Below are 21,559 nucleotides of genomic sequence, written 5' to 3' on the forward strand. Positions count from 1 at the left end.
GAATGAGTTCAAACATTTTAAACTTTCTTGTGAAGGATGAAGTGAATCTCTCTAAATGGAATAAATGCATTTTAAACTTGGAATGAATTACAGGTACTACCTTGCTGCTAACCTATTTAAAGGAAAAAAACATTCTTTTGGGAACATATATTTACAATTCAAAGAAAATTTAACTCGCTGGCTCACAGCATACAGCAATACCAATATCTTCCTGCCTGATGCTGGAATTCCATGAATTGCATTGTGTCTTGTTTTTATTGTTTATCCCTCAGCTTGGGAAAATGCAATTCAGATTAAATCTCTCACTGAATCCTTACGTTAACAGAGAAAATCTGATTCGGATGTTTTGAATACCAGGTAAAAACACATTTTCATCAACTTGAAGAAAACCTATCCCTTCGCTTGGTACATGGCTAATTTTAAGCAAGGAGAATTTGCTTTAAAAAGGAAATTTACATTTATATTCAGAGGGAATGACATTATAAAAAGAATAAAAGAACATTTAAATTCCAGACTTGCAAACAAATCCTCTCCCACATCTAGCCTGTTATCTTTATCCTTTTTTCTCCCAGACCAAACCACCTGACACAAACACAGGACACTTGTTTACTGGCAGTCCATATGGAGCTGAAGAACTTGGCAAATACAGCTATTGAAGAATTTATTTTTATATAATGTATTATTTCTCTGCATGATTTAAGTGAGGTATAAATTACAAGGATATATTTAGCCCTTTGATACTAACTACAGAAATACAGAGGCACATGCATACCTCATTTTAACATTAAAGTAGTCCTACTAAAATTTGTGCGTGCTTAAGTATTTGCTGTCTTAGGGCTACAATAAAACATGAAGGGTTTTGCCTTCTGATTTTATTTGTATGGATACAGGAAATTAAGGGCTCTGCAGAAATCATGCTACTTAAGCTGTCTTGCCAGGAGATGTAGTGTTTCCTTAAGGAGAGCCACAATGATACAGGAGTTTATTGGGTTTGGTTTTTATGATTCTGAAACAAAGTAGAGTCTAGGGATGGGCAATAAAGTAAACACTTCTGATCCCTTTATGTTCCTTGGGGACTGGCAGTTTTGGAAGCTGATTGATGCCCCTTTTTGCAACCTAAAACAACAGAGCGTCCAAACAACCCTGGATAAAACCTAGGATCGAGGCTCAAATTGTCATGCTAAATAAATCTGCCTAGTGTAACAGGTCAAATTAAAAGTCTAGCTGACTAGAGCAAGAGTGCAACGCAATATACTGCACCATAATTTTTTATGTTGATCCTTAGCCTGGGAATCTACAGAAATAATTAGATGGATACCAACTAACCAAAGGCCAGGCACTGCTGATTACTTCACAGCACCTTTGAGACACAACCAGGCAAGAAAGAAACCAGGACTGACAACTAAATCTGGGCAGGTAACTGCATGCCACGTAAGGAAATTCAGAAAAAGAAAGAAAACAGGAGTTTAATACCTTTTATTGGCATGAAAGCTTTCCAAATGCAAGAGCTTCACACATCTATGTGTCACATTTTAGTGTGAGGTGTCCCTGCCCAATGCAGGGGGGTTGGAACTGGATGATCTTAAGGTCCTTTCCAACCCAAACCATTCTGTGATTCTATGATCAACCTAAATTTCACGTACAGAACCAAACCAAACAACCATTTCAAGCCTCACAAAGGAACAGACTATTTCCTCTAAAACAGAGGACACAGACTGTGCATGTGCGTAACATTTTAAGATATAAAGCAGGCTGCTTCTCTTGGTGTAGAGATAGGTAGGTCAAAGAAATGATTATTGTTGGTGTGTTTTTCATTTCAGCGGAGGAGACATTAGAAGAGTAATATCCGTCTCCTTCAGCTTAACAGCAGAATGAAAGACTACTCTCTCTTTTCCCCTTCTTCACTCTCCCTCCAGTTTAGGAAATGATGTGGTGATAGACTTCCAGTGACATCTATCTCCCACAAAGGTCTCTACCCTTCAACTTGTCAAAACTCATGTGTCTTTATCTGAAGCTAGAGAGTGAAAATAGCTTATAGACAGCTATTTGAAGGAGCAGCATTTATAGTAATAAGTTAAATCTTACAAAACCTAGTTTAACTGTGACTAAATAGAACTGAGGTGTTTATGAATACCTAATTTTTCCTTCACTGTGACAGCTGTTATTTATAAGGAAAAAGCAGAGGAGCTAAAAGCACTGTGCTCCCCACTGCTTCCAGACTGTATGTAAAGGTTTAATGAGGATGTATTTACAGCATGCTACCAAATCCAGTGTCCATAGGAAAATTAAAACCATAACCTTAATTTTTTTTGTTTCTATAAATAAGGAATTTCAAAACTAGAGAGCCAAAGTTGTATGAAGTAGAAACTAAGTTAAACCTTCTGCTGAACATGAGCAGAGTATCGGCTTTCCTCTTCCCCCAAGAACCAAATACATAAATCTTTCACCTCATTCAAATTAATCAATACTAGAAGTAAGTCAGAAAACTCCCCCTGGAAAAAGAAGACAGTGAAGGAGAAGCAAATATGGACAATCTACGTCAAAAAGTCCATCAAACTTCAGAGCAAATGTAGCTCAGCGCTTCATACAGACCACAACTAGACCTTGGGGCCTAATCCTGGTTCTGGAAAGGACAATGACCAAAGGAGAACTGAACTCAGCAAAGCAGGTTCTGCTGAAGTCTGAGTTTATGTAACATGCACAGCAATAGTGAAATAGTTTCCCACAGAATTACAGCAACCTATACAATGAAGGAAACCATGTAGAAAATTAAATGCAACTTTGGATTATTTTTCAGTCTTTATTTAAAGGTTCCCCCTTCCTGCATAATTATAACCAAAGAGCACAGAATTGCACACTGAGCAGTTATTCTAGTGCTACTAGAAAAAGGGGGACCTGAGGCAGGCAAACAGTGAAACAGAAAACAGGCTCTCTCATCAAGCACTCTGAAATTTCTGAGTTCTACATACTTTTTGATTTCTTTAATTCATTTTTACAAGCACGAGCTCCAGATACATTTAATCTGCAGACAAACACTATTTGTAATTGGTTTTGTATCAGGGAACTGTTTTCCACATCAGCTCTTCTCTATACTAGGAGTAACATTCTTATGAATGTTGCTCCTAGTGACAAGCTAAGCAGGGGATTTTCTAAATATCTGTATATATAAATAATAAATTAGCAAACAATAAATATGTAAGGATCTATGGGTTAAAACTTTACACAGGGGAAGTTTAGATTGGATATAAGAAAGAAATTCTTTACTGTGAGGGTGATGAGGCACTGGAATGGGTTGCCCAGGGAGGTTGTGAATGCTCCATCCCTGGCAGTGTTCAAGGCCAGGCTGGACAGAGCCTTGGGTGATATGGTTTAGAGCGAGGTGTCCCTGCCCATGGCAGGGGGGTTGGAACCTGATGATCTTAAGGTCCTTTCCAACCCAAGCCATTCTGTGATTCTATGACAACATTATGGGAAAGGGAATACATTTCAATCACAATCTCTTTGAACGTAAGGACCAATGAGTTTGTCCTACAGTCTAACACAGGGGCTGCAACTAGCTCTTTCCAATACTTCAGGATTTTTTACACATGCCAGCAGAGACTGAGACTGCTTTAAACATGAAACACTAGAAAATTAAGCTCATGAGCAGTACACAGGATAACTAAGAATATCCAGTTTTCCTATTAACAGAAAACCATAAAGATGGTGAGTGAAGCACGAAAGGAATAGATTTACAAGCAAGCACTTTGAAAAACTTTTTTAAATCAAGTTCATAGAAGTCATTGTCTTGAGAGAGAAAACTGAGACCACTGTGATCTGTAATGTAGTTAGAAAGGAGTTCCGTAAGCAACAGATGCCTTGTGCTTCAGAATACAAAACTATTAACCCTGGCAAGCCCACGGCTGGGTGAATCCACGTTCTGCAGGGAGCAAGTGCCTGCTTCTGCAGCTTATGGCAGACAGCACCTTCCAAACGCAGCAGCGTGAAGTGATGAAACCACCAAGGTTCCTTCAAGCGGTTAAAGCCTTCCAGTATCTGAAGGGGGCCTATAGGGATGCTGGGGATGGACTCCTCATTAGGGACTGTAGTGATAGGACAAGGGGTAATGGGTTAAAACTTAAACAGGGGAAGTTTCGATTGGATATAAGGAAAAAATTCTTTCCTGTTAGGGTGGTGAGGCACTGGAATGGGTTGCCCAGGGAGGTTGTGAATGCTTCATCCCTGGCAGTGTTCAAGGCCAGGTTGGACGAGGCCTTGGGTGATATGGTTTAGAGCGAGGTTTCCATGCCCATGGCAGGGGGGTTGGAACTTGATGATCTTAAGGTCCTTTCCAACCCTAACTATTCTATGATTCTATGATTCTGATGCTTAAGTGCAGTGAGGCGAGAGAGCTCCACAACCTGCAGGATCCGTTTTTAAGATAAAAATGGACTACAGGGGCCACTGGCGTGGTTCCACAACACCTTCGTCCCGTCTTGGCTATCTTTTTGTCAGGTGCCCATTTTGGCAACAGGTATTTTCTAAGGATTGTCTCTGTATATTAACAGCAGGATCTAGTATGTCAAAAGTCAGGTTGGAGGACTGCATTTAAAAAGCACTATCCAACAAAGAGATGAAGGAGCATATTTGAATAAGGATGATCTCATCTATTTCAACTACATAAAAATTCACTGCTACGATCGTCAAACCTTTTCTCCCTAGACAACATTATGCTGAAATAGAAAAAGAGATCAAGAAAAATGGGCAGATTGGTGGGCTGAGTGATTGCACAAAGGCAGCTCCTGAAGAAGTTGTTATTAGTTAACTCTACTTTTACCTCTGACATTCTCCATGCATTCCCATGTGTTAGCAAAATGTCAAGGAAAGAGAACTGGGAAAAGATGGAGGGCAGCATCTCACAACTTAAAAAAAAGAGTAATGATGCAAAGTTTGGTGCAAGAATTCACTCTCCATGCATTTCACTCCTGGAAGAAAAGATGTTTTCCAGAGTAAGCCTAAGATTGTTCTAAATGAAGTGTATGTAGCCTGGGCATCTCTATTGCTCAGTTACTTGATGGAATTGAAGGCTGCCTCACACACACACAGAAAAAAGAGAACAGTCAAGAGCTTATATTTAGGAACTACATCTGCAGGTAATAAAGAAATACTCTCTTCCACTGAAGACACCTTGTAAGCACCAGAACAGGTAAATCATACAGAAATACGTTCTTTTGTTTAGCATGTAAGTATTAGATCTACTGGAGATAGATGAGAGAACAGTCTTCTGGCTTTAGGAACTAGCTTTATAAGCATGTCACACTTTTGGATTCCAGGGCTGGTCTCAGGCTACCTCTTTACCCCTGCGTAAGAGAGAAGATGGAAAAGAACCAGTGCCACTTCTTTGGTGTAGAATTTAGAGTATCTTCAGGCCTCACTGGCAGACACCTCAATCAATGAAGGTGCTACCAACTTGTCAGTGTACATCCACCAGTGCTATCCTCCACAACTGCATGCTTTGTTACTTTTTCCAGCCACTTTGACCATTAAAACTGCTCTGTATGAACAGAACATTTGCAGCTAGGTACAAGAAAATGGTAAATTTCTAGTCAAAGTAGATTTTGTCAGGAGTTACAGCTAGGCAATACTCTCCTCTATCCAGAGGCAGAAAAGGATCATCTGATACTTCTGAAAAGGAGACCCTCAAAAATAATAGTCCAAGCATTTGACAGTGGCATCTCAAAACACCAGTTCCCTTCTATAGAGAGATGTAAGGTTGCAGTCATAAAGGATGAAAAATGAATACATGTTAACAGTCAGTCATAAATATCAGACCATATTTTAAATTACAACTCGATGACTGCCAATTAAGAAAAACATCTGATGTACTTTGTTCATCTGCTTCCCATTACAGCCGATCAAATAAGCCCATTAAATGCTTATAGAAATACTACATTTTTAGAACATTCCTGCTTAACTTTGAACTAATTAACAGCTCAGATTTTACTTTTTCATTTTTGAAGTAAGTAAAAATATCCTCTCACCAAGTGAGCCAACTTTTTATCGTGTGGGCAAATACAAACGCAATCTGTGCAGTCAATAAGGTCTGGTTCTCACATATTTCAGTACTTGTTTGTTTACAAGGACACGCAGCCCTCTGTCAAAAAGGGTATTTACTCCTGCAAACACTGCTCCAATTGGTCAGATTGACATATCAATTTCCCTTTGAGGTGCAAGGGCCAAAAAGAATGCTTGGGAGTGGCAAAGGTGCTTTAGAGCCACACAGTGCCACAGTGCTAGCAATAAGCATAAAGAAAAACAAATCAGGCACAGTAAGTTTAAAAGAACTAAACTACATTCTAATCTCTGGCGTACTAATAAGGCTGGCCATTATCACACTGAAAACCAGAGAGCTACAGAAAGCATTCCAGAGAGGAGGGAGATTAATCATAGATGTATGACACACTGAATTAATCTAGTCTCATCACAAATTATAAACCTACTATATGATAACTCTGCTTTTAAATTGGCTCACAAAGGTAAAATTCCAGCAAGCTGATAATCCATATTAAAAAGGAAAAAATTAAAATCAGGCCCTTCATTTTATTGTTTATATCATTCTTGCATTAACAAGAGTGTCTCATGCTTCATTATGGCAACAGTAAAATGTTTGTGTTAGAAAGGACTATAATTACTTTAGTGAAGTGTTGTCTACCTACACTAGCTGTCTTATCTAAGGAATTAGTACTACTGCAGTTACACTACTCAGCAATAGCATTAAAGAGTGCAGCAGGTCTGAAGTCGGACTACTGTTCAAAGAGACTTAGTACAAATCATACGACTAGTCTTAGTACATGGCAATTCGCAGAGATCACAGGCTAAGTGTGCTACTACCTATAGTACTTACCTATTCCTGTAGATTACTGTGTAACTACACTTAGTAGATCCATATGCAATTACCATGCAGCCTGCACTGAAGTTTAGAACACACAAATAATTACGAATCATCATGAAAGGTCAGCTCTGCCATGACACAATACTCACCATGGAGGTTTGTTGTTATCTTGGCCTGTTTCACACCCTATCACAAACCCTGGCCTAGGTCCTGAGCTGGGCACACTGATTCAGTATTTCCAGCTGACAGAGTTTCTGAATCCTGTCCGCTAATTTAAAGGTGATATCCACCTCTGACAACCTCAGATGAGCAGAAGGCAGACCTCACCTCCTTGTCCCCTACTTGTATAAATCCTTTTTCTTTCACAAGACGCTGTGTCTAGAGGTACACACTTCTAGACTTTCACTCACTTGGTCCCCCACTAAATGCATTGCAAAGCTTAAGGCTTTTGCCATGATATGAAATGTTTGTGGATTTATTCCACAAAGTTGTTGAGGCTTGCGAGAAAGATTGCCCAGAGAGGTTGTAGAATCTCTGTCCTTGGAGATATTCAACAGCCATCTGGACATGGTCCTGGGCAATCTGCTTAAGCAGGGGTTTGGATAAGATGACCTCCAGAGATCCTTTCCAACCTCAGTCATTCTGTAATACTGTGAAAGATGAGGTTCTAGCTCCTTCTGGTTTTAAGTACGGAAAAATCAGCTGCGCAAGGAAATAACCCCTGGAAAGCTATTGTTGAATAACCAGTTCTCCAAAGCAACCATAAAAATTATTCAACTGCTAATGCAGGAGAAATGTTTTCAGCACTATTACAAAATTCCTCTTGGGTGCAATTCCATTTAAGGTTTTGACTTGACCTACTCTAGTTTTCACAACCCTTCAGAAGCACTGCTGGAAAAGTTATTAACAGTGACTGTAACCACTTCCTTACACTCATGCAGCAAAATTCTGAGATGAAACTTCACTAAAGGGAATCTATCCTATAGATTTAGCCCGAGACCCTTGTGGATCATGTTTTCATAGAGTTATTGTGAGGATACAAAAGCAGACTCTGCTGACTGTTTTGCAACCCAAACCCTCAGCATCAAATGTAAAAAAATTATACCCTTTCTGATTAGGTTACTTACATGTTTCAAAACTATGTAACAAAACTACAATGACTTTTCTTAGATCTGAAAGCACACACAGAAAGGCAACACGTGCATCCAATATCTTAAACATTCAACAAACAACCTGAAGCTCACCTGAGACTGCGAGATCGAGGCCTCAAGGCTGGCGAATGGCGCCCTTCCTCATCAGTGATGCTCTCAGTGCTGAAATGCTTTGTCAGGAAATGAAGTTCATCTGCCGTGGGCTGAAAGGGCAGCTGGTGCAGCTTCTCCTGAGATGAGCATGATGACTGAGTACAGAAAAAAATACAGAAAAGAAATGCACTAAACGCATGCATAGGGGTCAGCTAATGAATGGAAGAGGAACGGATTCTGCAGGACACTGCACACTCCAGCGGAAAAGAAAGCTATTTATCAGACCAGGTGCCTCTTTTTATTGTTCTCATTAGGCTAATCCAACCCTTCCATACAATGACAGAGCTGGTGAGATCAGGAAAACTTTTGAGAGAAGGCAAGGGAACCATTGCATCTGATTCTGGAACTGTTACATCTGATCATGCAAGTAATTTACTAGGAGAAGAAAGAAAGGAAGGTACATGAGTACCAGTGCTACTCTGGAAAAGACAAGGAGGTTCCTGGAGTGGTGAGCAACTTTCTTTCCTTTTCCCTCATGCTCTCTTAGCTCAGGAGTTCCACTGGCATGCAGAATGCTATGGAGCTGTGTAGACGTGAGAGTTTTTGCTGATTATTGGCTCTCATTGGAAATCGCTATTGTAAACAGTCAGGATTTTATTTCTCCCTTCCTTTACCCATCAGGCTTCTTCTCTAACGATAAAGACAGTAACAAAATGTAGATAGCTGACTTTGCAGAGTTGTAAGATTAACAGACTCTCTCGTTAAAGAGTTACAACAACTTATTCATCTTTAAATATGACACGTCCTGTGATAATGATACAACATGAAACTGCTTTAATCCTTGGAACCTCAAGAAACCTGAGATTAGAACAAGTATTTGTGGGAAGTTTTAATAACATCAAACATTGGATGTTTGGGGGGGAAAAAGCTGTAGGTCAACTAGCAAATGCCTTTCTTCTTGTGTGATTTTTCAATGCCCCTTTCCATTTTACGGAACTAAGACAATACATTATGTAAGGACAAATTAAAAATCACCTTTAAAAGCAAAGGGGGGGGGGGGGGGGGGAAGTGCTGAATAACCAGAACAGCACTGAGTAACACCAATGAGCCTTACTAAAAACATCATCCGAACCTAAGCTCCAAGGCTCATTACTGATCTAATAAGGAAAAATGTGGAAAAACACTTCCTTTTGCTACAATGACCCTCCCTCAATCTGGATCTGTATCCTAGCACCAGAAGTATTGGTACCAAGTAATTACACATTATATAAAATGTATGGCAAGCTTTAACTTGCCTAGCTTGCTTCACTAGACTTATTTGTTGTTGACAGCTTTTGGAAAAGAAAGCTAAGAAGTATGGCCAAGCAATGAAAGCCAAATGCTGACAAGGCTTTTCACCGAGTCCTGCAAGTTTGTGATATTGACAGCAAAGAGGAAATACTCTGAAATCACCTAAACCAGGTACGTCCAAATTTATCAAGGTAACAGCTACATTTGAAATGAATCAAAACTAAGCAGATTGCTGCAGAACCTGAGGAATTCTAGCCCAACTGAGACAGAGATCAGAATGTGAGAATTTACAAACCTAAAGACCACGTTCTTTAATAAAAATGTAACTGGATTGGCTCCAGATCCCAGATCTACTTACTCCCTCTGCACTGCACAGAGGTTTTTACTGAAAAGAACTCCCTTGAAAGCCTTGGGACATGCATGAGCTCCCCAAGTGTGGCTGGAACTGGAAGCTGCCACTTCCTAAGTTTTCCTTCAGGCGGGTGTCAGTGCAGGAATCATGTTGGGAAGTCATCTCCAGCATAGTGTCCACACAGTGATGATTATATGGAATGTGTATCAGTTTACACTGGCCTAATCCACACTGAAGCCAAGATGAAGAGGCTGGGTATTTGACAGCTATTCTGCTGCGCACACTGCTTATGTCAACAGAGCAGGAACTACTAAAGACAGAGCGTTACAAACCTGCATGAGCAGGTACTCAAGTTCTGGCATTACAAATACGCATCTTATTCAAAACTAATTTAAACTAAACCTACCACATGAAGGGAAGTTAGCACATTAGAAAACACTGGCATTAGAAAAAAATCAGAAATGACAGTCTAGAAAAAACATTAGAAACTTTATCTCTTTCAACAGCAAAATCCATGGGAAAGCAGTGCTAGTCAACTCATGGGTGACCAAACAAAATCATCCCTCCACTTTCTCTCCTTAAAGGCAACCAGATCACAAAGTCTGTAATTCCAGAGTATAATTATAGAAAGCCCCAAAGATAAAGACCTGAAGACAAAGATGATGAGAAACGGGCTTTCTTCTGCCAAGGGCTTCTCTAGCAATCTTGAGGCATACAACCTTTCAATAAAAATGTGTGAAAGCAAAGTGAAACCTTTCTGAAGTATTGATTTTTAAGTAATTACATCCCTGTGTTCAATATTTGCAGCCGACTAATACGAACATCCTCTGGTGTCTTAATTACAGATGCAGAATTAGACAACTCTTCTCCAGTAAAAAAAATCTAAGCTAATATTATAGTAGCTTATATGTTACTCTCCATCTAGAAAATGGATAGAAGATGAGATGTAACTGTATATTGGCCCATTCGACTGACTGTTCTACATTTACCTAACTTGAAAGAAGGTCTTCTCCAGCTTTTTCAGTGTTGGTTTGATGATATATATCTGGTCTTCATGATGTTTATGACAAGGATAAATGTGTATTTTTTAAGTGTCATCCCTCATTTGAAGGAAGAAATTAAAGCAGAATCTACAGATTTCCACTGCATTTAAACTTCTCCCACAGGAGGCTGAAAGCTTTTTTTGGTGCCTTCTAACAGGACCAAAAAAAAAAACCCAAACAAACCTAAAACCATCAAAACCCAACTGTCTCGAAGGACAAAAGATAACAAATTGTGGAAACTGTGCAAGCTGGAGTCTGGGCAAATGTGCCTGAACATACGAAGCTATAGAGGTGAGAGTATCATTGCAAAATCAAATCTTAATCATACCAATTTATACTAACAAGAAACTTTAGACCACAATTTCTTCTCTTGCTATCTAGACTGAATTTAGTACTTGCCTCCTAAGGAACTGTGATGATAAATTTGTGTTTGAGAGGCACTAGAAACTTTATAGATTAACTTAATAGAACAGACCAATGTTCTCACAGGAAGAACAATGATACTGCATTCAGGGTAAGATTTGCATAACGTATTGTATTGAGTCCTAATTAATGCAGGTATTGCAATTAGGAGCATATTCTAAATATAAAACTAGATGATCAGTAGAAATATGGAAAGAGGCAGTGATATGTGACCACACAGTTGAAGACACCATAACACATACACAAAAGAGTGTTTCATTAGGACTGTATAGGCAGCCCTAAAAGTTCCAATGTTCCTATACCTGGCTTTCCAATGTTGTTATGTGGATAACCACAACATCTAGTACACACAAACTAAAGAAAGAAATTCATTGCATGAAGTATCTGAGAGTTATAAGGGTTAACAGGGTGCTGCTACCTTACTGGTAGTAATGACATAACCTGTCTTTTGAAAGTACAGGACTCAAGCAAACTGCAGCCAGCCTTTCTAATGATGTGTAAGAATTGAAAGCTTTATTAGGAGATTCAAATACTTGGAGCTGAGTAACAGAGGTTTATTATCAGTTGTTCTTTCTGCTAGGCCTGATAGCAATGGTTTTCATACTAAGAACTTGAAAGCAGACACGAATTTCATTTCCCAGTTACAAAAAAAGCTAAGAGCTGGCTAGTAATTATGTACTATCTCTTAAGAGTCCTGCCACTTTGGAGACATTGTGCCTCTCAACTGATCAGTCGAGCCAAATGCTGCACTGGGATTTCACCAATGCTAAAGGCAAAGTGCAAGATGGTAGGAGCTGGGAAATGGAGGAAAAAGCAGCAGAACCAATAATTAAAACAATTCTTAAAATAATTAGTATATTAAATAATGTTAGCAAAAAAATGAAGATCAGATATTTTAGTAAAGACTCAGAAGCTGATTTGTTAGGGTGTGTTTGTACAAACTGAACTGCTTGGAAAAGTTTGTGTCACTTACTGAAACTGTTGAACTGGGAGTGTTTGTTCCATATCCAGATGAAGGAAGGGAGGCCAAGGACCAGCGGCGTCCATCCGTTCTGGAGAAAAGAAGTAAGGGAAATTACTGTCAGGGATATATTGTGGCTCCATCTTGGGGGAACTTAACGTTTTCCCGCTCCAAATCTCTTGACCTCACATTTTTATTAAAGTCTCAAGTTATTCACATAAATCAAGTGCCCCATTTTCAATGACCTTTGTGAGAAACCTGCTAGGGCAAGCTTTTAAAAGCAAAAGTAAGTGACCTTAGAAAGGATAAAGCAAATGGCCATCAGATTCCTGCATTAAGTAGATGCTTTGTAAAATTGACCAGTTGTGCAAAAATTGGGGTTTCTAAACCAAACAAATGAAATCAGAACATTTCAAACTTATTTGAAAAAGACAGTCATGCTTAACACAAAGTTTAAAATTGAGGGGGGAAAGTCAAATTAGATCAAGAATCAACTGGAAGTGGATTCATTTGTTTAGTTAGTCAGAAGGCATCCTGCCTAGCACATAACCTGACACAGTTGGTGAATCAAATCCACTACAGCATATCCGAACAGAGCCAAGGTGTCCTCTCGAAATACAGAGGAGAGAGAAATCAAAGACATCTCACCTAGGGTCTCTGTCTCCTCCAGTCAATGTAACACTAGTAGTTATTTCCCTATGGCAGCCAAAGAAACATGACGCTCAAGGAAAACAGCCAGAACATCCCAGAGATATTGCAGAAAAGGCCTTGTTCTACCAATGTCAAAACTGAGGAACTACACAACTGCTTTGAGAAGAATCAGTAATGACCTCTCCGAAACCCTCTTCTCCCCTCAAAACCTGCCTTGGCGAGGATGGAAACTGAACTACATTCAGCTCAGTCTCACAGCTCTTTCTCTGCCTCTGATTTCATTTCGTTCTTGCTCACATTTTGTGTCCTATAATGGACAAATGTGTCCTGTGGCACAATGGGATGGATGGATGTTAAAGAAGTCTCTTCCTCACATCTGTTTCCACTGGCTTGTTTCTTCTATTAAAACAGATCATCTTCACTTGATGACCAGTTACTGATAAATCAGAACAGTTCATCATTCTAGCTTTGGAACTATTTGGGGGTTTTTTTGGTACATGTGGATACAGTACATTTGCAAGTGCCTTATGAATAGGATGTTCGGTATAGGTCTGAAATAGTGCTTAGTGCTTATTAAAAACTCAGCTGTTACCATCCTCACAGTAATATTTCTCATCCCACTATCCACACCCATTGAACCTCATCCTCAGAAATAAGTCCAGTGCACATGGAAGTTCTGGTTTTTACAGATCTAGTTCCTTTTACTTTCAGGCACCGATACACACCACTCCTCCTTGCCATCTATCTTAGAATAGGAGGGAAATAAACTCACTGTTTTACACCACTGAAAGAATGTCATGTCAAAGGAGTTTTTAAAGACTCATGCTTCATGCACTTAAAAAAAGATAATCAAGCTGTAACACAGATTCCTACTGCATGCGTATGCTATACCTAAACCCCATTTAGCCACAGGTGGTTTCTTTGGCAAGACAATAACATGTAAAAGAACAATCTCCAACAATTCCAAGAGAAATAAAATTCTTTTCTTAATCCTGAAAGCTAACAAATATCAGCATCACAGTCATTGTGTGATGTGGTGAGTGAACACCAAACTTCAGTGATCTTCATTCAGCTTCTTGAAACATACGTTTAGGTCGGTTGGGACCCTCAATTCCAAAGCAAGACAGCATGTTACTGTCTCAAACAAGTCACTGAGTTTTTGCAAAAGGAAAGCCTAATCCCTTTCTTGCTGACTTGCCTAAATTGTGTATTGAAATGACATCAGAAGTTTCATTTTGACAAAGTTTAAAGAAAAAAGAAATCTTTCTCAGTTAGAAAATTAGAGGATACCTCTTCATGCTTGGGCTATTTTCTGCTGATGCAATCTAGGCAAGCAATGTGCTAAGCAGTCAGGACAAGGCACATCAGCTCTAGGCTAGCAGAAAAAAACTGGGATAAGAGTAGAAATCTCCCAGTCAAAGGCAATGGGAAAAAGACTACAAGGAAATTCCTCCTTCATTTATGCAAAGCATTTCAAAGTTACTGCAGTGTTTTGGTAATAAACATGTTTTTAGAGAGACCTTGTGCAATGCTGCTGCAAGAATCGATACTTGGAAAGACTTCTTAGGTCTGTAATTTTATTTATCATACTCCCTCTGCTAGTAAATATGTGAGCAACAAATCTGGCCTCTAAAATGGCATTTTAATTAGTTAATTAAGGAGGTATTTTTATGGCAGCTAAATGCTGTTTAATGAACAGTATATCAATTTCAAAACAAGAAGGTGCTAGAAGAATAACACATCTTCTCTAGAGCACTACCTGTTTATCATTTTAAGGCTGGTTTGATTACCACAGAGTAGAAGCTGAATGCCTAAATGGGGTTATTACAGCACAAACTCGTTAGGGACACGGGCTCAGCTGCACAGAAGCATAGTTCAAACGCACACACAAGCAGCAGCAATACAATACACATTACCTGTCTGCTCTGTGTCCGTGGCTGTATGGAAGAAATTGTACAATGATAGTGAGAGAGAAATAAAAGATACACATGGTTTCTGAAAGAAACCTCATCTTCTGTTACTGCTATTCTACTAAGACCACTTTTAGTGAATATGGACAGAATTAACCACGTATTTCTTTATTCAAACAGGAGGATTCCTGATCATGCTAACTTTGTGGCTATGACACAGTCACTGAAACGGCGTCTAGCAAGAAATTTCATCAAACCATGGACAATCTTGCAGTATACTGTAGTGACATGTGTTTTACAATAAAATGAGTCTTACAAATGCTTTTCCTACTCTGTCCTAAGAATCAACTCATCCCAGGGCTATAATGAAAGAATTAAATTCACAAATGATGTTGAAACCGGGTAATAAATAAAGAAATTATACAAAATCAAAATGCAGAAAATCGTCAACAAATCATTTCTGCGCTGGCAACAGGAGGAAATCAGGTATGAACCACCTCTTTAAACCCACCCAACACTGATCAGTGTACAGTGAAATATCCATTTGTCTGTGGCAACAGAGCACCGACATTGCAATTATTTAATACCATCATATAGGAGTTACTCTGATACCGCTATGTGATAATCTAATAAATACATATTGGTATTGCTGGCATAGCTATTCAGGAGCTAATGCAAGTAAAAAGGAGAAGCAAGCTTCTAAAACGACCTGTGATTAAGTGTTCTTTTCAGTGACAGAAAACTCAGAGAGAAACATGCATACTGTAAAATGAACCATAGTATCCAATGGAACAGACTTAACCTTTATTCATCTATTTCTTTAAAAGGTGGAGAAGTGTGAAAGGGCATCCTTCAGGGTTTTAGTATTAAAACCTTTATTGGCTGCTTGACATTTTGAAAAGCAGAGATACTGAAACATCAATTTGAAACAGGATGTTGAAAAATCACGTTAAGTTTTGGCAATGGTTTCAGGGTCTGGAACTCCAGATACTGTGAAAACTGGTAATAACTCAGTTGATTTTAATAGAGATTTAAATACACCCAGACCAAACACATATACCTCTTTAAAAACAAAGATGGGTGCCATGAGTCCATTTGAATTGTTTTATCAGCAGGTAAAACACTGGTTTTTCCCTCTGAAGCAACAGGAAAATACATGTCCTGTCTGTCATATTTTACATGCGTGAAACATGAGTTTTCTTATTTTTTTCCAGCTTTTTCTTATGTAAGACCTGAAGACCAAAGTCTACTTTAAACAGTATTCAAGGACACCAGGTCTTCTAGCAAATCATCACAATGGAGAAATGCTCCGGGATTTACCTGCTGTTCAGATAAAGCATGTACCTTATTTCATCAAATCCTAACTCTTTATTCTCCTTCGAAGTCTTGAGACCTATCATTTTTCTAGCTACTCCTCAAGCTAAATCTGTCATTTTCGGAAAACCCTCTTCCCCTCTGGATGACCACACATTTCCCATTCTCAGATCATTTTAACACAGATTGGAGTTTTTTTTCCCAGCAGAGGCAGAGTTTAGCAAATCCAGAATATTTTCCCTACGCATGAATCTAACAACCCTGCTACTATGCCCAAACCCACTTGGGATCTCTCTTTTTTCCTGTTCATTATTTCTCCACAAAAATCCAACTTTCTGTATCATTATCCATTTCTCCCTACCTGCTGGGATACAACATTCAACATACCATTTGTCTGCTTCTCCCAGCTGCCCCTATTCTTTCTATCTCATTCCTTACACTAAATTCATCACTGTAGTATCAGCTTTCTTTCCATCAGTTTGATATACAGCGTGACCAGCATTTGTCTAGCATTCGCTCCAGGATAGATGATAAGCTTCACATTCAGATCTCTCAATGCTGCTGTTCTTCTAGACACTCCTGCAGACTTAGAATTTCAATTACCAGCTATTTTTCTCCTTAGAGCAATAATGTACTCTTGACACCAATGCCCAAGCCAGTAGGGAAAACTATAAAGGTACTACCAGTTGGAAGGCAGCAAATGAAGGCACACACAGTTGTGCATCCCTAAATTTAGGTACGTTTACGTCTTTGTGCTGACATAGCAGAGATCAGTATATTCTGAATACACCTCAGTTATTCAGTAAGAACATCATCCAGGACTACAATTAAAATAAGATTATCCCAGTCATAACTGGGTTTAATGTCATTATGACTAAACAATTTGTCATCTCGTGTGCCCTATATGTCATCCTTTTGGGAGAAGGTTGTCTCCTCCCTAGGGAATAGTGACTACTTTATTTACTTCTATCTTTTTCTAGGTCTGAAAAGCACTGAAAACATTCTGGGTGCTGTCGAGATCTAAACCAAAACCAGAAAAATAAAATTGGAAACAGAGAAAGTAAAACACAATCAAAACCCTTCCAACCCATAGGCCATTTCTAACTAGAAGCATATAGACTATTTGCAGTCCAAAGAGAATAGATCCTGCCTTACCTTCGGGCAGGAACAAAGGAAAAGTGAGCAGGTGCATTTGGAGAGAAGTTCCTGGGACTGTCCAAAGGGCTGCTACCTGTTTGAGAAAGTGGGAAACAAAAACAGAACACCCAAAACCCATTTAATTCACACTTGCAACAAATGAAGTAAGTTTTCACTGTGCAGAAAGACTACGAACTGCAAGCTGTGAGAGGTAACTGAAAACATGGAGCTCTGAGTCTGTGATCATTTGAGTATTAGTTTGTTATAGAACTGTTCTGATACGGATGTAGCAGTATTTACCTTCCTTTTAAGATAATCTCAGGTGTACATTTTCTTTCTTACTTTCAGATGAGTAATTACCACTCAAACACAATACAGTCTTCTAATACTTTGTAGTAATTTCTATATATAAGCTTTTCCTAGCACTTCTCAATGAAAAACCTGAGTTAGAAATGTCATTGATGACAGTTTGGGGACTAATAAATACTAAGAAGGTATCTGTTCACAATGTTATGTCAAGGCTGAATGCAAAATTCACTGGGGAAAAAAAAGACATACCAAAGGAACTGCACGTGATAATAGAAGGATGGGACACAGGTAAGATGATCAGGCTATAATGTATCAGCATTCACCTTAACTACCACTTTTCTGAAACAATACTTCTATCATGAAAATGAACGTTCCAGTGAATTCATTCAGCAAGGATAAAATAACACTTGGTTTTCTCTTGGCAGAAGAGTATTTTCTCTGGGCTTTGTCATATGATGTGTAAGCATATGGTTGGTAAGTGGCATATTGCAATGTATTTTATTGCAAAGTAAAAAGCAACCATTTCACAGAAAGCCCTTCTGAAAGCCAGCCTCATTTACAGACTAACTGCAGAAACCTTTGAAATTTATGGATGAATTAGAAGCTTCATGTCAGCGAGTGTGCTTTCTACCAGGCATATTCTTAAGTGGTTTGCTCTTTCAGATCCTTAATACAAGCACAAAAGAGAAACTGTACAGGGCAAATATATGCCAACAGCAATTTTTTTGTGCACAGACAGTAAAATAACATTAAAATAAGAGCAGGAAAACTAAATAGATACTGGATAAGCAATATACTGCAAGGTATGGTGCAGCTGGGCTCATCAGAAACGTTTTCAAATTTACATCCCACATAAAACTGATTTATTTAAAAGTCAGGTTGAAAAGTTAAACTCCAGTGATGGGTCATACGCAAAGCATTTGTCTCTGCTTCAGAAGAAGTACCAGGTACCCAGCTTGCCCCCAGCCCTGCACTGTTTGTGAGATTACAGTCCCATCCAGCACTGTACTGAAACTTAGACTTCAGGTGCATTAATTTCAGCCCCAGTTATTAATACACCTTAACTGTTACGCTTAGCAGAAATGGCATAGAAGCACTGTGCTGGGTTGAAGGTAACATTCGCTCACACTTCATCTATGCAAATGGCTCACAAAAATCTGCAGCAGCATCACTCCACAACTTCCTGTGAGCAAGGTGTGTGCACACCTGGCATACATGCCTGGGCAGGCAGGGAAGAGAGGGAGAACAAGCTGATACCTTCTGGGGTGTGAGGATGGCCCCAGCACAGCACAGGCCTGCAAACTCCATCTGCTCTACAAGTCTAGGAGGGGAAAAATAGCAGCTGGATGAGATTAAAGCAGCCCCAGGCTGATCTAACATGTGTCAATGGGTGATGAGAGAATTGGAGAGGTAAGTGAATTCCAGACCACTCCACAATCTGCTTCATCAAGAGCAAACTAAATTAAAACCAAAGGCTTTGAGCAACAGGTTTGTTTTCTTTTGGGTAGGTTTTCTCTTGTATTGTTAAGAATTAACAAGGAGTTCACAGTGTAATATAACACAGTGCAAGTCTTCACCCAAAAATGGGTACCATTTAACCCGGTGCATCCCAAGTGGAAAGGGGAGAGAGCGATCAGAAATCAGTAACTAGATAAGTTTTTAGTGCTACATTTATTAAGCTTTGACTCATTTTAATTCTTATGATCACAGTGCAAAAACAGAGACATTATGCTGCTTTTGAATTAAGAGAAGGCTGGTGGTTTGACAGTCTGCAAGCCTACAAGAAAGATGGATAAAGGCTACAATAGCCATAAAGAGAACAACTCAGTGCATAAACAGACATGTCCTGGTAGCAGCACCCAACTAGGGTTAGGGTCACCATTTACTTGCTAGCAGAAAGCTGAGGAAACATTTTAGATCAGGATGAAATGCACCAGGACTGATGCCTTTCCATGGTTATGTAGACGTAACAAAGCAAGGAAGACTGCCAGTTTTGGTGGGAACCTTGGCCTTCCCATTTGCAAGCTTTACTGCCGACAAACTACTGCATCAAGATGATCTTTCTGAACAAAAAGCCCATTGCCCAATGCTGTCATAAACAAGCAGTGAACTCTCACTGCCTTTTTATATCTTCATCAATCTCCTGTAAACTTTCCAGATTACAACCAAAATAGGATTTTGGAGTAACTGAGCAAATTGGGTAATGAGAGTTTCTATATTTTGAAATAAAGCATGTGGGTGTTCGCACTCTTCTGAGCCTGCACAATTTGGTAAGAAGATACTACTAATTCTTAAGCAACTACTTTGTCAGATTTATATGGCATATTTCCTTTCAGACACTGGAATTTTAATTAGATCCCCAGTGAGTTGCTCCTAGTTTTAAAATGAAAAGCAATTAGTTTTCTATTCAATTCAAGTCTGGGTGCAGCTTTTAAAGCAACAACAGGGAGAAGGGGAATTACTACTTTCCTTAAAATTTCCCAGTACTGCTGCATCTGCTCTAGTTGAAGGAATTTTAATAAGCGAAGCCTTAGTGCAACGGACTTATTCAGCAAGACTGATCGAAACCCTATTTATTCTGTTAGCAAAGGTAAATTCCCCTGTTGCTCAAGGGTTATAGTTGGCTACTACTGAACCTGAAATGACTGTCTCTAGGGAGGCTGTTACACAGAATGATTGCCCATTAGGTAAATCAACACAGTTACATGAACGTTAATAATGCAGGCATGAGCCTCTACATCTTCCGGACACAGGAAGAAGGATGCAGGGATGCAGGGAAAGCATCTGTACATCTGCTACCCTCAAATACAAAACCAAACCTTAAGGGCAATAAATAGGTGACAGTCTCAGCTATCATCTGCTGCAAACATGACACTCATGAGATAGGTAATGATTCCAAAAACTCACACTAGAACCATTTTGTAAAACCTGCTTCTGAGATTTGTAAAAATATATAAAAAGTATCATAGAACGGTTTGGGTTGGAAAGGACCTCAAGATCATCCAGTTCCAATCCTCTACCATGGAGAGGGATGCCTCACACTAGACCATGTCACCAAAGGCTCTATCCACCCTGGTCTTGAACACTGCCAGGCATTTACCACTTCTCTGGGCAACCCATTCCAGTGACTCACCACACCCACAAGGAAGAACCTATTTGTTATATCTAACCAGAACTTCCCATTTAAATTTAAACCCATCACTCCTTTTCCTATCATTACAGTCTCTGATGAAGAGTCCCCCCCACAGCATCCCTGTAGGCCCCCTTCAGATACTGGAAGGCTGCACTGAGGTCCCCATGCATCTTCATATCTCCAGGTTGAACAGACCCAACTTTCTCAGCCTGTCTTCATACGGGAGGTGCTTCAGCCCCTGAATCATCCTCATGGCCCAATACAAATACAAAAGACAAAGATGGTGTGATCTTCTGTGTAGGATGTTATTTGCTGAGTATTTATACAAGCAGCTAAAGACCTCACTGCATGCTACAAAATTAGCTGTTTTCTAGCAACACAAATCTCAAAATGACCAAATATTTTAAGCACCCTGTGTACCACCTGCCCCATATACAGCGCATGCCATGGGACTCTCACACCACCTGAGGATCACACATGAAACTTTGATGCTTTGATAACCAGGACAACACCTGTCCAATCTAAAAATAATCAATAAAGTCCCTAGTAAAGGCCATTCTTCTGACAGAAGGTGGAACTGAACTTGCAGTGTAAGAGCAGAATCATTTAGTTCGGTACCACAGCACTGCCTGTGAGCATCTCCCTCCACCTGCTATTACAGACGGGAGCAAGATAAAGGTCCCAAAAGTAACCAGCATCTCCACTAGAAACCAGCAAGCAACCTGGCTACTTACAGTTGTGGAAAGTAAACTTTAAAATAGCCTGAACTTCAGTTATCCAGCTGCGAGAACCTCCCTTTTTCATCTATGTATTTCACCTATTTTTTTCATCTCTCTTTTTCCATCTCTTGTAAAGATTATGTTGCTTGATTTTAAGCTTTTCATTTTCAAATACAATCTAATGGTAACTTTGTATTCAACC

The 21,559-nt window shown here is 39.4% G+C and overlaps 1 protein-coding gene across 16 annotated transcripts in view; it reads right to left on the reverse strand.

Annotated features, from left to right (window-relative positions):
- MAST2 (microtubule associated serine/threonine kinase 2) overlaps window positions 1–21,559 on the reverse strand; it is a 201,268-nt gene that overhangs the window by 44,273 nt on the left and 135,436 nt on the right. For 12 of the 16 annotated variants that reach the window (XM_061344957.1, XM_061344962.1, XM_061344952.1 and 9 more), the window contains 4 exons: window positions 17,215–17,290; window positions 14,752–14,772; window positions 12,197–12,275; window positions 8,116–8,270 (listed from right to left, as the gene is read on the reverse strand). In XM_061344957.1, coding sequence (XP_061200941.1) covers window positions 8,116–8,270; window positions 12,197–12,275; window positions 14,752–14,772; window positions 17,215–17,290 — 331 coding nt within the window. The remainder of the gene's footprint in view (window positions 1–8,115; window positions 8,271–12,196; window positions 12,276–14,751; window positions 14,773–17,214; window positions 17,291–21,559) is intronic. The other 4 variants (XM_061344954.1, XM_061344963.1, XM_061344953.1 and 1 more) reach the window with 3 other exon arrangements.

Source organism: Neopsephotus bourkii, unplaced genomic scaffold, assembly GCF_033783945.1.
Source record: "Neopsephotus bourkii isolate Nb327-2 ecotype Australia unplaced genomic scaffold, CSIRO-AGI_Nbou_v1 NB_234, whole genome shotgun sequence".
NCBI classification, from domain to species: Eukaryota; Metazoa; Chordata; class Aves; order Psittaciformes; family Psittacidae; genus Neopsephotus; species Neopsephotus bourkii.